This window comes from Mustela erminea, chromosome 14 (assembly GCF_009829155.1).
Source record: "Mustela erminea isolate mMusErm1 chromosome 14, mMusErm1.Pri, whole genome shotgun sequence".
NCBI classification, from domain to species: domain Eukaryota; kingdom Metazoa; phylum Chordata; class Mammalia; order Carnivora; family Mustelidae; genus Mustela; species Mustela erminea.
This window is the reverse complement of record NC_045627.1, coordinates 58,065,200-58,079,839: the sequence shown is the minus strand read 5'-3', so window position 1 is coordinate 58,079,839 and position 14,640 is coordinate 58,065,200. Positions and strand designations below refer to the sequence as shown.

The window sequence follows — 14,640 nt, the reverse complement described above, 5'->3', positions numbered from 1 at the left end:
AAAATGCCTGGACTGTAGGAAGAATTTGTAAATATCCATTGGCAATCTGCAATGGGACATTTTGAAAACAGTTAATGCCAACCCGTACCCTAAGAATACGTACTTCTCTGGTGTACATACTCTTGATTCTTAAGACTATGTTTAGATTCAGAATATGAGCAACTGGAAGAAGGGTTAGGAATAACTTTAAGCTAGAAAACATCCTGGATTCAAGAAACTGTCTACTTTAAAACAGTATTACACCCTTCAAATTTTCTAGTGTCAATCAATACATAAACCTGTATTTCTCAGCCTCATGATCATGAAACAGTTATTCTCAAGAATAAACATTAACCAGAGGTTATCTCCAAGAGCGAAACACACACGAACTGATTTCAGGATTGCTTTAATTCAATTAGTAGGCCACAAGCCTCCCATTCTCCAAAAGTCTGATAGACAGTCCTATTTTCCAACGAGACTGATTATGACCCTTGAAACCTAGAGGTAAATTGTCAGGCAGAATCTGAGAGTTTGGAGCCTCAGCTACTAGGTCTACTTTGGGCTCCAACACGGAGAAGACACAGAGAATAAAGAGCTTGAACTGAGTTGGGAATTTGGGGGCTGGAAAGGATCACATAGGTCAACTAAACCATCTCCATTCCACAGAGGAGAGAACTGAGGCCAAGAACTGAAACTCCAACCCAAATTATTAAACTTCCAGGCCTATGCACACTTCTCTGCTTAAGGACCTGGTGCTAGTTTTCTCAGAAATTCAAATTTGCAGGCATTTCCAGGGACCTTCTTGGAATCTAAGAAAGCAGGCTGTAACAACTCCCTAAAAGCAATAACCTTTTTTCACTCTGTCTTCACTGGAGTGCCCATGTCTGGGGAACCATAGCCCTGGTTAGCCACGCCAGGGGCAGAGTCATTCCACCGGGGGCCCTCAGTCAGGAGGCACCCACTGCCACAAACAACTAGAGGCTTCCATGCAGGCCCAGACTAGAGGAAGAGATTTCTGGATCTCTCCCCCAACAGGCCTAGAATGTCATTTTCCTGGAATGTCAGGGACCTGAGGGCTCCACTAGGCAAGCAGCTAGCCCAGCCAGAAACCTCAGGCCATCCTTCCTCTCAGCCCCACACCCCCTTACCTGGCACTGCCATTCTCCCCTCTCACAGTAGCCCTTCCTCGGGCCTGCCAGGGTCCCACAGCCGACTCTGGCTCCCACCGGCCTAGATGCCCCGCCCCGCTTCCCTCTTTGTCCATTTCATTCCTCCCGGCCCCGTGCTCCTCTCCTGGTTGGAGTTATTGGGAGAAGCGAAGCAGGTGGGAGGGGAGTGAGGGGCATGCGGGCCCACCTGCTTCTACTCGAGGAGCGCCTTAGAACGGCGGTTCTCAAAGCACGGTTCTCCTCCCAGCAGCTCTGACATCACCTGAGCACGTGCTGAAGTGCAAATTCCCGGTCCCACCCCAGACCTACCAAGTCAGAAACTCCGGCGACACGGTTGGCCAAGAGTTTCGAGAAGCTCTGCGGGAGCTTGTGACGCTCGCCGAAACTGGAGACCCGCGGTCTCCACACCAGCTACCGCCCCGCTCTCCCCCGGCAGGCTACCCGCCTCACCCCCTCCGCGGACCCCCCTACCCGGGCTTAGCCGCCAAGGGATGACGCAGTGTTGACTCACGCCGGTCAAGGACGGCGGCCCGGGCCAGCCTGGGAGCCGAGGCAAATCGATGGGGTTCGGCGGCCCCGCGCTCCCCGGCGCAGCCGGCCTCGGCCCGGGCTTTTCCAGCCACCTGGCGCGCCGTGGTCTCAGAACCGCCGCGTTCAGTGTCCGAAGCCGGGAACCTCCCCCCCTGCCGCGACGAACACGCGTCGCACCCCTCCCCCGCCCCCAGCTCCCCTTCCCCTGGAGAGAAAGTTCCAAATCTACTTCCCCCGGCCCACCCGCCCGCTACCCCGCTCCCCCCGCGCCCAGCCCAGCCCGGCGCGGCACCCGGACCTGGGAGGCGCTGAAAGTTAAGGTGAGAGGTGTGCGTTTGTTTCACTAGAATGAGAGTCCCCTCGAGGTCAGTCGTCCCATTGACGGGTTTATTTTATACACAAGTTACTCATTTAAAAAAAACACCATTTTGGTCATTTTTTTTTACAGTGAACAATTATATATACACACATTATAAACAGTTTGATATAAAACACAATATCTACAGTCTACTTACATTTAATTAACCTGCTACTTCCAGTTCATCTGTGATTAATTTTAGTCACCGACGAGTCAGTTTCTCTGCTTGAATTGCCCTGTACTATTCCCTTAACACCTTGGTCATACAAGGTACTAAGTGTTAGTGCAAAACAAGCATTTAAGATTCTTATCAACTATATCTCTCTGACAAAAAAAAAAAAAAAAAAAAAAAAAAAAACAAACACACACATCCCCTAGACAGGAGCTCTGAGATCATATGGGATTTAAGGCAGTATAAGAATACAATATAAAAAGTAAAGGAAGTTCCTTTTAAAATATTCCAAGGCTGCCTGAAATGTGGGCCCCTTTACCAAGGCATACCTCTGGATCTGAGGTGCCCTTTTGCTTTTCCATTAAGTGGGATGTAGATACAGATTAAAAAGTCATTCAAGAAGATCTTATTAAAATCTTTAGTTATAACTTAAAAATTTAACCAACTGTTCAAAATTGCTTTTTATAAATAGAAAAAAAATTTACTTCTTTAAAAGGGGGGAATTTAAACAGTGAAGAGTCCCTTCATCATATAACCTACAATCAGTACATAAACCATTTAAGTCAAAATTAAGGTTTCAGTGTAAGTTTGCTGCTTAGCCAGCCACTAAATATTTCAGATTTCCAGAATACCAGAAAAGTATTCCCTTTCTCATAGCTTTTCAGTATGTCTGTGGAGATTTTCTGTAGCAAACGTTAGTCCAAAGTCCAGTTTTCTGAATGTGCCAATGTCAGTGATCATCATCCAGCATTAAAATAGCCTTTATCGCCCTCAATGTCCACTTCCTGATCAGAATCCTCTGAAATCTCTGATTCAAGGTCTTCCTGGGAGGCAGGGGAGGGTGAACATTGAGAGCTATCCAAAGCACCTTTATTCTGCTCACTGGGCAAGTCTTGCCTCTGATCACAGGGATTGTCCAAACTTTCCAGTTCTTCTTTTTTATTGCTTTGAGGGTTCTCCTGAATGAAAGGAATGAAAGTGGAAATTGGTAGGCTTGTGAAATATGAAGACATAAGAGACATAAATCAAAATGTGTTTTCATTCTCTATCACCTTTAAAATCTTTAGTTTATCTATTGCTTTCACCTATATTCTTTATTCAGAAAATACATACTTGTGTTTTGTCATTTTGGAAGAAAAGTGCCTGTCATATCAAAGAAAGATCATTCTCTTGCCAGATAAGAACAACCAGTCACAAATATAACTAACTGTATTGTGTCAAATGTACAGTTAGCTCCCGCCCATCCTCATGGTCTCAAAATTCTTAAAAGTTTAGAGGAAGGAGAGATTAGATCACTACAAGTACACACTATCTTCATTCTTCAAGTATTTTTAAACCTTGCAGGTTAACAGGGTCTTCCAGACATTTTTTTTTTTTAAAGATTTTATTTATTTATTTGACAGAGAGACATCACAAGTAGGCAGAGAGGCAGGCAGAGAGAGAGAGAGGAGGAAGCAGGCTCCCTGCTGAGCAGAGAGCCCGATGCGGGACTCGATCCCAGGACCCTGAGATCATGACCTGAGCCGAAGGCAGCGGCTTAACCCACTGCGCCACATTTAAAAAATATGAATGCTAAGTAGTGAATTAAGGGAAAGTTTCAAAATTACTAAATTGAATCCTTTATCATCCATTTTCTGGAGTAAATTTATAAACTTAAAAATACGCTTAACGAGTTACAAAATCATGGCAAAGGTAAAAATGCAGAACTGGAAGAATGCTGCCAACTGCAAAGGGAGGAAATTAACTACAATTAACTTAAAATCCAGGGGATATTTCTGGAAACTATATTGCCATATTACAAGGAACAACTTTTTTTTTTTTTTTTTTTTTTTTTAAAAGACTAGATAAAGAGCACAAGCACTGGAGAGAGGGAGGAAACAGGCTGTCTGCTGAGCAGGGAGCCCAACGTGGGGCCCCATCCCAGGACCCTGGGATCATGACCTGAGCCAAAGGCAGACACTTCAACAATTGAGCCACCCAGGTGCCCCAGGAACCACTAGTTTAAAAATCCCTGGTAAACTGCAGTCAAGACTTTGACCAAGAACTGAATAAGTGAGTGAATTTTTAATTCTGTTTGTCTAAAATAGACATAAACACTACAAAGAAATATTCCCAAAGGGTTTTTTATAGCAAGACTATAGAATAATATATTCACCAGGCTTGCAACTAAGTAACAAATAGATGTACAAGGTCAGATTGAGAGGGAATCTACAGATTTTTAAATCATGTTAAAATAATGAAATTATGGGAAATTTATTTTCTGTCTCAAAGTGCTCTTTGTGACATCATCTTATTTCTAATGAAAAAGTTATGATCACCAAATTTAAAAATGCACACTGCTTTCAATTTCCCCATTCGTATTATGGTTTTCAAAAATATTTTATTCTAATCTCTATATACACTAGCAAATGAACAATTAAAGCAATTGTCAAATAACTTTGGAGAAGACACCCACATTGGAACATCAAAAGCAGATCTTTAGATTTAAGTCAATTGAGGTTTTTCAAAAACTGAATTAGCCTTTACTTTTTATCACATCTTGCGTAACAAGGTCGTTGGAAAAAAGACTGTTAGTAACTTTAAACTACTTTCCAAATAGGCTTGTATATTCTCTTGTGGGTCTAATACTCATTTTAAGAGCTGGAATTAGATGGGAAATAATTTTAAACTCTTTGATATTTAATTCTTCTTAAAAAAAAAAACAGTGCAAACAAGACTTAGAGGTGTTTATTTCCTTATATTTACCCTTGAGCTCTGCCTGGTTTTATTATGGCTGTGTAAATAAAAGAAACAATTTTCTCCCAAAGATAACTGCTTAAGTCATTTACTGTCAATTACTTTATCTTTCCTGCGTTAATTAGATAAACAACATATGGGGTTTATAAAACAATTAGCCCGGAGTTTTACCAGCCAGTGTGTGAAAACCCAAGCATAATTGATATAGCAACTGCATTAGGTGCTTTTAGCATTACTGCCACCTGAGCAACTCATCCTGAATTTCAGCAGGGCTATTTGCCTTTTTAATCAAGGTGAAGAGGTTAAATAGTCTCTCAAATGACTTTTGCATACAACCCATAACAGGCCCCGCATTGAGATAACATGATAAAAATATTTATTTCCCTAGAAACAGAGCCACGTCGATACCTGTTTCAGTCTTCTCCATTTAGCGCGTCGATTCTGAAACCAGGTTTTAACCTACAGGAGAGAGAGAGAAAAAATACTTGCCACGAACCCACGCGACATGGGGCGTCACGTTGAAGCTGCTGAGCCACTGTCGAGCCGGCCGGAGCTCCCCGCATTGGACAGCGCGACGCGACGCGGCACGCCCGAGCGCACGGATGGCGACACGTCGGTCTTCCGTCCCCGGCCCCCGACCCCCGCCCCAGGCCTCTGCCCCGAGCCCCACAGGCGCGCTCACCTGTCTCTCGCTGAGCTGCAGCATCTTGGCCAGACGCTTCCTCTCGGGCGGAGAGAGGTATTTCTGGGTCTCAAACTTCTTCTCCAACTCAATGGTCTGGTCGTTGGAGAACCTGACCTGGCCGCCTTTCCTTTTATGCAGAGGCCTCTGCAAGAAAGGGCTCCAGAGCAGGGGTTTGCCTGCGGGCAGCGAGAGCAGCGGTTAGGGACAGCCCTGGAGCGGCCAGGCTCTGGAGGTGACAAAGGGGAGTCGGGGACGCAGAAGGACACTCAGCCAGACTTGTTCGCATACACCCACCCACAAGGACCCAATACGTTCGCACCAAGACACATGCATACCCAAGAACCCGTAGGCGCACACACCGACACGGTACAGGCATGTAGACCGCCTTGTTCACTCACAGACGCACACAAACAGCCATCACACCCACAGCTGATTTCAAAGGCACAAATCCTTGGAACCCCAAGATAACAGCCACTATAAACCGAGCCTAAAATACCACGACACTCTTTAAGAAGTCACTCTCGAGTTTCTACAGAACTTTTTGCACCTCCAGGCTCTCTCCCTGGTGAGCCGCACTTTCCAAAGACCTGAGTGCGTGTCTTGGGGAGGACCCGGGCTGTTCCACTCCCCAAGGCGTCCCGGCCAGGCACCGCCCAAGGGACCCTGCTCGGGAGGCCCTCAGGCCCGGGCGCCGACGTGAGGCCGCTCGCGGAGCTTCCAATCCTGGTCCCAGCGCTCTGCGGCCTCCTCTGATTTCACACCCGGCGGCGGGGGCGGCTAGTTAAAGCTACCCCGTGGGCTATGGCAACATTTCCGTCAATGTGTTTCCTGTTGGTCTATCTCGAAAAGCCCTTTGCTTCCTCCAGCGCGGTCCCAGCAGTAACCCAAGGAAACGCAGGGCGCGCTCTGTGAAAACGTTCGCCCCAGGCCCGGCCCCGCTGAGGGTCCCGCTCCCGCCCCAGCAGGCCCAAAGAGCCACGCCGGGGCCACCGCACCGAACCCTCGAAGCTGGAACCAAATAGACAGTCACTTTAACAAGAAAAAAAAAAAAAAAGGCTAAAATATAATCCCCTTCAAATCTTAACGATGAGGAAGGAGGTTAGAGGGCTGAACTAGAGGCCGCGTCATTAACACGAAGGCATTAAAATGTTAGTTTGTCTCTAGGGTCCCCACGGAAACTGCCAACAGCAGAGAGTAAATTTAAAACCCTGGGGGCCCAAAGGAAAAGGAGCCCCGTTTCTTTATCTCCCCCCACCCAGGGGGGCTTCAGACGCCAGAGCCGCCAAGGGCCACCCAGAGTGCGGATCACCGCTGGCTTATTTCTTAGGCCGATCGTTGAGGGGGCAAGCCTCGCGAATACCATATGCCCTAGGTGTCCTGGCTGCCTTTCCTACTTCAAAGACAAGTCTGTCAGTCCGTCGGTCCGTCGGTCTGCAGGCCTGCCCCCAAACACTTTGAAAGCTGGCATTGTTTTTTTTTTCCCAGATTTTGCTTACGTCAGGCTTCAGACTAGTGCAAAACAGCTTCGGGGAGGGGGGAAAAAAAGGAAGCAACTGGTTATTTTAGCTGCCATAAAGTCACATCCCACACAGAGGAAATGAACAATATCAGAAAAACGGATCCCGGCTATCAGAAGTCGAGTGTTTCCTGAATTTGTCTGTATTGAGGATGTCGATAAAATAATCAGCAGCGTGCACTACTCCGGGGGAAGGGTCTGCTTCATGCAGCCAGGAAAACACTTAACAGCTTCTGAAACCAGATTTACTCCTATCGAGAACTCAAGATTTCCTGTATGAACGGAAAGGGTCAGGCTCTTTCACTGCACAAGCTTGTTGAACCAGGTCCAGCCTTGTAACCACCGGGGCCCAGCAGCTATCCCTACCCCGCAGAGCTGGTCCGGGGCGCCTTGGCACTCCCTTCCCGGTCCCTCAAGCTAAGAGGACCCCACCCCGAGCGACCCGCGCGCCCGGGGCTTCCTTCGGCCACCAGCCCCTGGGGCCGTGCCAGAGGTCTCGCCCGGGCCCGCGCGCCCCGACGCCTGCAAGGTGCAGGAAAACCAATCTGAGTCATGGTGCGGTCAGCCCCGGCCGCGCGCCACTGGGGCCCGCGCCTCCTGTCCCCGCGCGCGCCCGAGAGCCGCTTTTCGATCGCTTTTGCCACAACTTTCTATTGCCTCCCCCTCCGCCCCCGCCGCCTCCTGGACGCTGCCACCTGCCGGGTGGCGCCTTCCTCGCCGCCGCCGCGGCTCGGCCCCGCCATGACCCCGGCCGCCTTACCCAGGGGGTCGTGGCGGAGCAGGGCGTGCGTGTAGTCGTTCACCGTCCGCGGGAAGGGGTACAGAGGGCCCCCGAAGCCGCCGGGTCCGTAGGCGGCGGCCAGCGCGGCGGCGGAGTGGTGCGAGAAGGCGGGGTGGATCGGCGTGGGCTCGTACACCGGGGTCCGGTAGGAGGACACGAGGCTGGTGAAGGAGGAGTTGGGGGACGGCAGCGTGGGGGCGGGGGTGGGCGCGGCGGGCCCGCGGCCCAGGATGTCCTCGATGTAGAACGGCGTCGGGTGCGCCGGCTGCAGCAGCGGCGTGGGCGCGTACAGCGGCACCCCCACGGCGCCCGCCGCCGCCGCCGGCCCGGGGTGTGGGTACTGCATGGCTCCGCTGCGCTCCGGCCCCTCGGAGAGCTGGAAGCCCGCGCAGCGGCGCTACATTTATCCGCGCTCCGCGCTCCCGGCGATAGGCTCTGCTGGCCACGGGGTGGGGCCGCGCTCTCTGGCCCCTTCCTGCCGCCGGTCCCTGCGGCCAATGGCGCGGGGCCCCGGGAGCCGCCTCCCGCCCCCACCCTCGGCCCGCCCCCGCCGGCCGAGCTCCCGCCCCCCGGGACGCGCTCGCCTTAGGCTCCAGGGACCCTGCGCCTCGGTGCCCGGCTGTCGCCGCCGTCGCTCCGGGCGCCAGGCACCCTGGCCAGGAAAGCCCTCGAAGGAAGCCTAAGGCCTCGTCCGTCGTGGGGAGACAGGAAGAAAGTAGCGCCTGGAACACGGACTCAAGTAGTCCCAGCTCCTGCCGGGAGGCAACTCTGCCGAAACTCGTGGGGCACTCGTCCGGGCCCGGGCCCAGGCTGGCAGTAGCCGGCCCCAGGCTCGGGGCAGCTAGGCTTGAGCCGGACAGGCGGAGAGGCCACCGGCAGAGTCGCCCCTTCGCCGGCCTGAAAGTATTCTCCCTGTCGGCGCGCTCCCTGGAGTAACGGTGGCACTGGCTGTTGCCTGGGGCATCTCCGGAGCTCGTAGCGGGAGAGTGCCCTGAGTTCCTGGGGCGGCTCCAAAGAGAGAGCTCTAGCCCTTAGCTACGTCCCAGTTGGCGTAAGGACGACGAGACTTCGGGTGCCCCGGGCTCGTGGCCGCTCCAGCCCATTGCATTTGTGGGCTCCCCGCACTCGGCCACTTCCATGAGGTCGCTGGCAGAAGCCGCTTTGGGAAGGAATCAGGGGAAAGCCTGGGTCTTACAGTGCCAGGTAGAAGTTGTGCAGCCTTCTCCGCCCCAATGGGAGTTGCTCTGTGTCCCCTATCCCCGGGTCCTGCGGGTCGCAGCTGCGCGCAGCACCGCTTTCCCGTTTTGCACGTGTTTTCTATTGAATCCGTGGCTCTACGCCTTGTGGCCTCGGCTCTGTGCAGCTCCACTCGCCTGAGGGCCAAGGGGGCATTTTCTTGATTGACGCCCTCCTGCGGTAGTCACACCTCGCGGTGAGCAGTTTCTGCTAAGGTCCTCCATTAATCATGGAAATACACATTTCCCAGCTTTTCCTATTGAGATGTTTTATTTACATCTTGGAACAATTTCACCAACTAAAGCGGGGTCGCCGACAGAAGAAGAGTGAACTGGAAGCCGGCTGGCCCGCGTTCGAGTTTCACTGCGCACATTTCTGTTGAGCAACTACTATGTGGCAGCAGTGAACAAGACAGATGTAGTTCCGTTCTTCACGGAGGCAGGAAACAAATTTTAATGCTGTGACTTATGTGTGTGCTAGGAAGGAGAAGTACATAATGATCCGAAACCTAATAACCAGGGACGTCACCTAGCTGGGGGAGGGGGCGTGTTAAGGAACGGAAAGTACTCTCCAAGGAAGTGATGTTTGAAAAATGAGAAGTTGTCAAAGAACCTAGAGAGGGACGAATATTCAAGGAATAGCATGTGAGCGTTGTCAGTGCAGCTTTGTTCAATCATCCTTCCTGAACTTTCTGAAAATCTGAAACTTAGCCCAAAGTCTCCTAGTCGTTTGGGGTTGGAGTCATAGGCATCTTTCCGAGTCTGATGACAGACGAACACTGAGTGTAATATGCTATCATTTGAGGTAAAATGTTAGGAAAGAGTCGGGGTATTTATCTGTGCCTTTGTTCTATTAGGTAAACTCTATCTGGAAGAGGACACAAAAAACTAGTAACATCATCTGTCCGTGAAGAGAGAGGTGGAGTTGAAGGAAGAACTTGCTGTATACTTTATGAATATTTGGAGAATTGAACCATGTGGATGGGTGACCTACTCATAGCATAAGTAGGTCCTGGAAGAAGTGGCTGATTCTAGGTCTGGGGCATGGTAAGTACAAGGTGAGCTCAAGGCATCTTGTGCTAGAAACCACAGAATGAAGACAGACCCACCCTGATGAGTCTTCCATTGGCCAAATTTGAGGTACATTAAGTATCAAAAGCACATTTTGGATTATAACACATTGAATGTAACAGTTCATAGTCTCACTCTCCATAGCGATGCTCAGAGAGAGAAGGATGGTGGATGGTAAAGCTGGAAGGATGCCAGCTAACAAATTAAAAACTTTGATAAAATTTTTTAAATGTAATAATTCAACCATCAAGTGAGTGGTGTCTGAGTGGCTCAGTTGATTAAGCGTCTGCCTTCTGCTCAGGTCATGATCTCAGGGTCCTGGGATCGAGTCCCACATGGGCTCCAGTCCCACATGGGCTCCTTGCTCAGTGGGGAGTCTTCTTCTCCCTCTCACCCTCCCTCTGTGTTCTCTCTCTCAAATGAATAAATAAAATTTAAAAACAAAAAACAAAAAAAGGACCATCGAGTGAAACATTGTTGAGGATGAGGATTTTTGAAACCTCTCATAATATCACACCAACCGATTAGATTCTGGATTTTTAAACAGAAAGCCATGAAAGACAATTGGGAAGCTAAAAGGGTAAAACTGAAAATGAATTGTAAGTTAGATGACATAAGTATTGTGAGTAAAATGTCCTCATTTTGGGGACGTGTGGACTGAAGTAAGGGTGAAGGTCTTGACATCCGTAACTTTCATATAGTTCAATACATACACACAACATATATATACACAAACCATTATACACACATGTACAGATAAGGAGATAAAACAAATTAGAAAATTATTCATTGGTGAATTTAGGTGAAGAGTATACTGATATGCATTGTACTAGTCAGCTTCTTTGTAGACTTGAAATTTTCCAGTATAAAAAAATTTTTAAGTATGATTTTAGATATTAAAGAAATGAAAGCAGTCTCATTTTTTTTAAGGTAAAAATTATTTGAATTATTTGTGAAATCTGCGTACAAGTTCGGGTAGTACATTGTCCCTGGAAGCCATCATGGAGGCCTGTTTACAAACCGTCGGTCCCTCTGTGGTCCGGTCTGATGTTGTGCCCATTCCACCAGTTATTAATTCTCATCCCTGGGCCTGATGGAGAAGTCAGCCAGGTGCTGGAATACTGTGAAAGCCAAGTGTGTTCTGTGTACCAAGGACAGAGACATGATCTGGGGACAAAGAAAGGACAATTATTATCCAAAGCTCATAGGAACCTTCAGAAGTTATGTTTGGCTCTTCAAAGATTGGGACCTCAGTGAACTAACCAGGTGACTGATTATTGTTTTCTTCACAAAATGTCTTTCCCTCATCTTTGTTTTTCTTCTTTTCTTGCCCCTTCCACCTACCAAAAATTGAGGGGATCAGTTCATCTAATGCCCTTATAGTAAATCACTAGCCATTAAGTTCCATCTTCAAAAATAGTATGGGTTTGTAGCTTATTCTGTGCATGACTCAGCCACCAGGCAAAAAAATAAAATTAAATTAAAAAAATCTAAATCTACAAACCTTCCAAAAATAAATATTAAAGTGCTAGGAAAATAAACACTAATATAGGAAAAGGAAGCATCATCCCTTTCTTTGATTGCCACAGACCCTGGGAGTTAGATGGAGATCTTAAAAGGCATTGATAGAACATTCCAGCTCTGCTACATAACGCTCACCAGCAAGTTGAAGCACTTAATTCTGTTAAGCTATATAACACCATCTCTTCTAAATCCAGTCATCAGATCCATGTTCATTTTACTATAGTTAAAAAAAAAAATTACAACCACATTTGTGAATGTCACATTTATTGAACTACATAATTTTTAATATCACTTGTGTAGGTTTTATAGTTTGTTTTATTGTTTTAAAAGTCATTTGGGGCTCTAAAAGAACTAGGTTTTTCCGAAGTTGTCCTTATAATTTTTTTTCACACAGTCAGAACTAATAAAACAAAACTGTTGTAGCTATTTAATTCAAAATCTCTTGGAGTTTCAATATTTTTTCTCTGCTGGATACTAAAACCAATAAAGCTACATGAGATTTTAATTATATTCTGAATTAAACAAGACTCTGTCCAAAAATTTGACACCATTTATTTTAGTCACTGCTACTATAAAAGAAACTAACCTTTGTAGGGAGAGAAGGTGAGTCTTACCTCTAATTTATCTAACTTTGGTAATTGTTTTGAAACTTCTTTTTTTCTTTTTTTTTTTTTTGGTAGCAGATGAACAGTATGTTCATTAAATGCATTAGGACAAATAAACTTTACAAATAGACAAATCAACTTATTTCAATAATTAAATATACATAGAAGTAAAACTTCAAATTAGCTAAAGCTTGAAAGCATCAGGGCGCCTGGGTGGCTCAGTCAGTAAAGCGTGTGCCTTTGGCTCAGATCATGATCCCAGGGTTCTGGGATCAAGTCTGGTATCTTCAAGGTCCCTGCTCAGCTTGGAGGCTGCTTCTCCCTCTCCCTCTGCCTCTACTTCCATCTCCCGCCCCCTCATTCCCCACTTGTGCTCTCTGTCTCACTCTGCTCTCTCTCTGTAAGTAAAAAATCTTTTTTAAAAAGTTCTCATCACAATTGGGGTGCCTGGGTGGCTCAGTGGGTTAAGCCACTGCCTTCAGCTCAGGTCATGATCTCAGCGTCATGGGATCAAGCCCCACATCGGGCTTCTTGCTCAGTGGGGAGCCTGCTTCTCTCTCTGCCTCTGCCTGCCTCTCTGCCTGCTTGTGATCTCTGTCTCTCTCTCTCTCTCTGTCAAATAAATAAAATCTTAAAAAAAAAAAAAGTTCTCATCACAAGAAAAAAATTAAAAAAAAAAAAACATCAGTGGGGGGCACCTGGGTGGCTCAGTGGGTTAAAGCCTCTGCCTTCAGCTCGGGTCATGATCCCAGGGTCCTGGGATTGAGTCCCGCATCGGGCTCTCTGCTCAGCGAGGAGCCTGCTTCCCCCTCTCTCTCTGCCTGCCTCTCTGCCTACTTGGGATCTCTTTCTCTGTGTCAAATAAGTAAATAAAATCTTAAAAAAAAAAAAAAAGCATCAGTGGATTTTATTATAGCAATTTGGTTCTATTTTTACTTACAGTAAAAGTTTTATTACCCTTAAATATTGGGATGACTAAATCACTTATGTCACATATCAAATCATTGTATTACATTTAACTTAAAACTTGACAAAATCTAATTCATGTTTTAGGGCTTTACTAACTTGCAAAATGCTAATGAGATTAGATAGAAATGTCTCACCTGCGTCATGGCTGGGATCAGAGCTCTGGAACACATGGGTAATAATCACCATGACATCGCTTTCATGATGTCTGCATTTCACATACAATGAAATACTTACTCTAACATACTTAGCACTATAATGTAGGTGTATTGATCATGAAAGGTTTGGTGAAACTTATACTATTTATTTGTCCAATTAGAAAAGTAAGGAACCCTAATAAAAAGAGAACCCAATTTTTTTAATGGCAAAAGATCTGAATAGACATTTCTCCAAAGAAGACATACAAACAGATGGAATGCCTGGATGGTTCAGTCAGTTAAGCGTGAGACTTTTGGTTTCTGCTAGGGTCATGATCTCAAGGTCGTGGATTGAAACATCCCCCACTGTGTTAGGCTCCACACTCAGTGCAGAGTTTGGTCGAGAATCTCTCCCTCTCCTTCTCCCTTCCCCGCCATGTTCTCCTTCTCTCGCAAGTAAATAAATAAATAAATAAAATCTTCAAAAAACAAATGGCCGATAAGCACATGAAAAGATGTACTATGTCACTACATATGAGGGAAATGCAAATCAAAACCACAATAAGGTACTACTTCCTACCCACTAGCAGAGCTATAATATATATATATATATTTTTTTAATCAGGAAATAACAAATGTTGGTAAGGTTGTAGAGATTTGGAATCTCCATCCATTGCTGGTGGCAACATAAAATGAAGCAGCTGCTCCAGAAAACAAACTGACAGTTCCTGAAAAGTTTAAACATGGAGTCACCACATGACCCAGTCGTTCCACTTCTAGGTACGTACCCCAAAAATGAAAATAAATATCTATACAAAAACTTGTACACAAATGTTCATAGTAGAATTATAATTCCCAAAAAGTGGAAACAACCCAAAGGTCCATCAACCAATAAATGGATAAATAAAATGTGGGGCATCCTAGCAATGGAATATTTATCCTTTAACTAGGATTTTGTACCTCTTAACCATATTCCTTCAATTCCCCACCCTTGACCCCCTACCTCTGGTAGCCACATTTTTATTTCTTTCTCATAGAGGTGTTTTGTTTTGTTTTGCTTGGATTCCACATGTAAGTGAGATTATATAGTATTTGCCTTTTCTTGTCTGACTTATTTCTCTTGACATAATGCCTTCAGGGTCCATTCATGCTATCATGAAACTAAGATTTCCTTA

At 46.7% G+C, this 14,640-nt stretch overlaps 1 protein-coding gene across 1 annotated transcript; it reads right to left on the bottom strand.

Annotated features, from left to right (window-relative positions):
* Positions 1-2,044: 2,044 nt before the first annotated feature.
* HHEX (hematopoietically expressed homeobox) lies at positions 2,045-8,365 on the bottom strand. The gene is made up of 4 exons (XM_032312647.1): positions 7,907-8,365; positions 5,628-5,806; positions 5,354-5,404; positions 2,045-3,168 (listed from the first exon to the last, which is right to left on the bottom strand). The coding sequence occupies exons 1-4, from the start codon at positions 8,271-8,273 to the stop codon at positions 2,950-2,952; spliced, it is 816 nt and encodes a 271-aa protein (XP_032168538.1). The 5' UTR covers positions 8,274-8,365; the 3' UTR covers positions 2,045-2,949.
* Between the last annotated feature and the right edge of the window lie 6,275 nt (positions 8,366-14,640).

Coding starts and splice junctions, on each gene's coding strand:
- HHEX (XM_032312647.1), bottom strand. CDS start 8,273: ATGCAGTACCCACACCCCGGGCCGGCGGCGGCGGCGGGCGCCGTGGGG. Junction 5,405..5,627: donor TGCAGCTCAGCGAGAGACAG/GTGAGCGCGCCT, acceptor TCTCTCCTGTAG/GTTAAAACCTGGTTTCAGAA. Junction 3,169..5,353: donor AATGGAGAAGACTGAAACAG/GTATCGACGTGG, acceptor CCTTTCATTCAG/GAGAACCCTCAAAGCAATAA.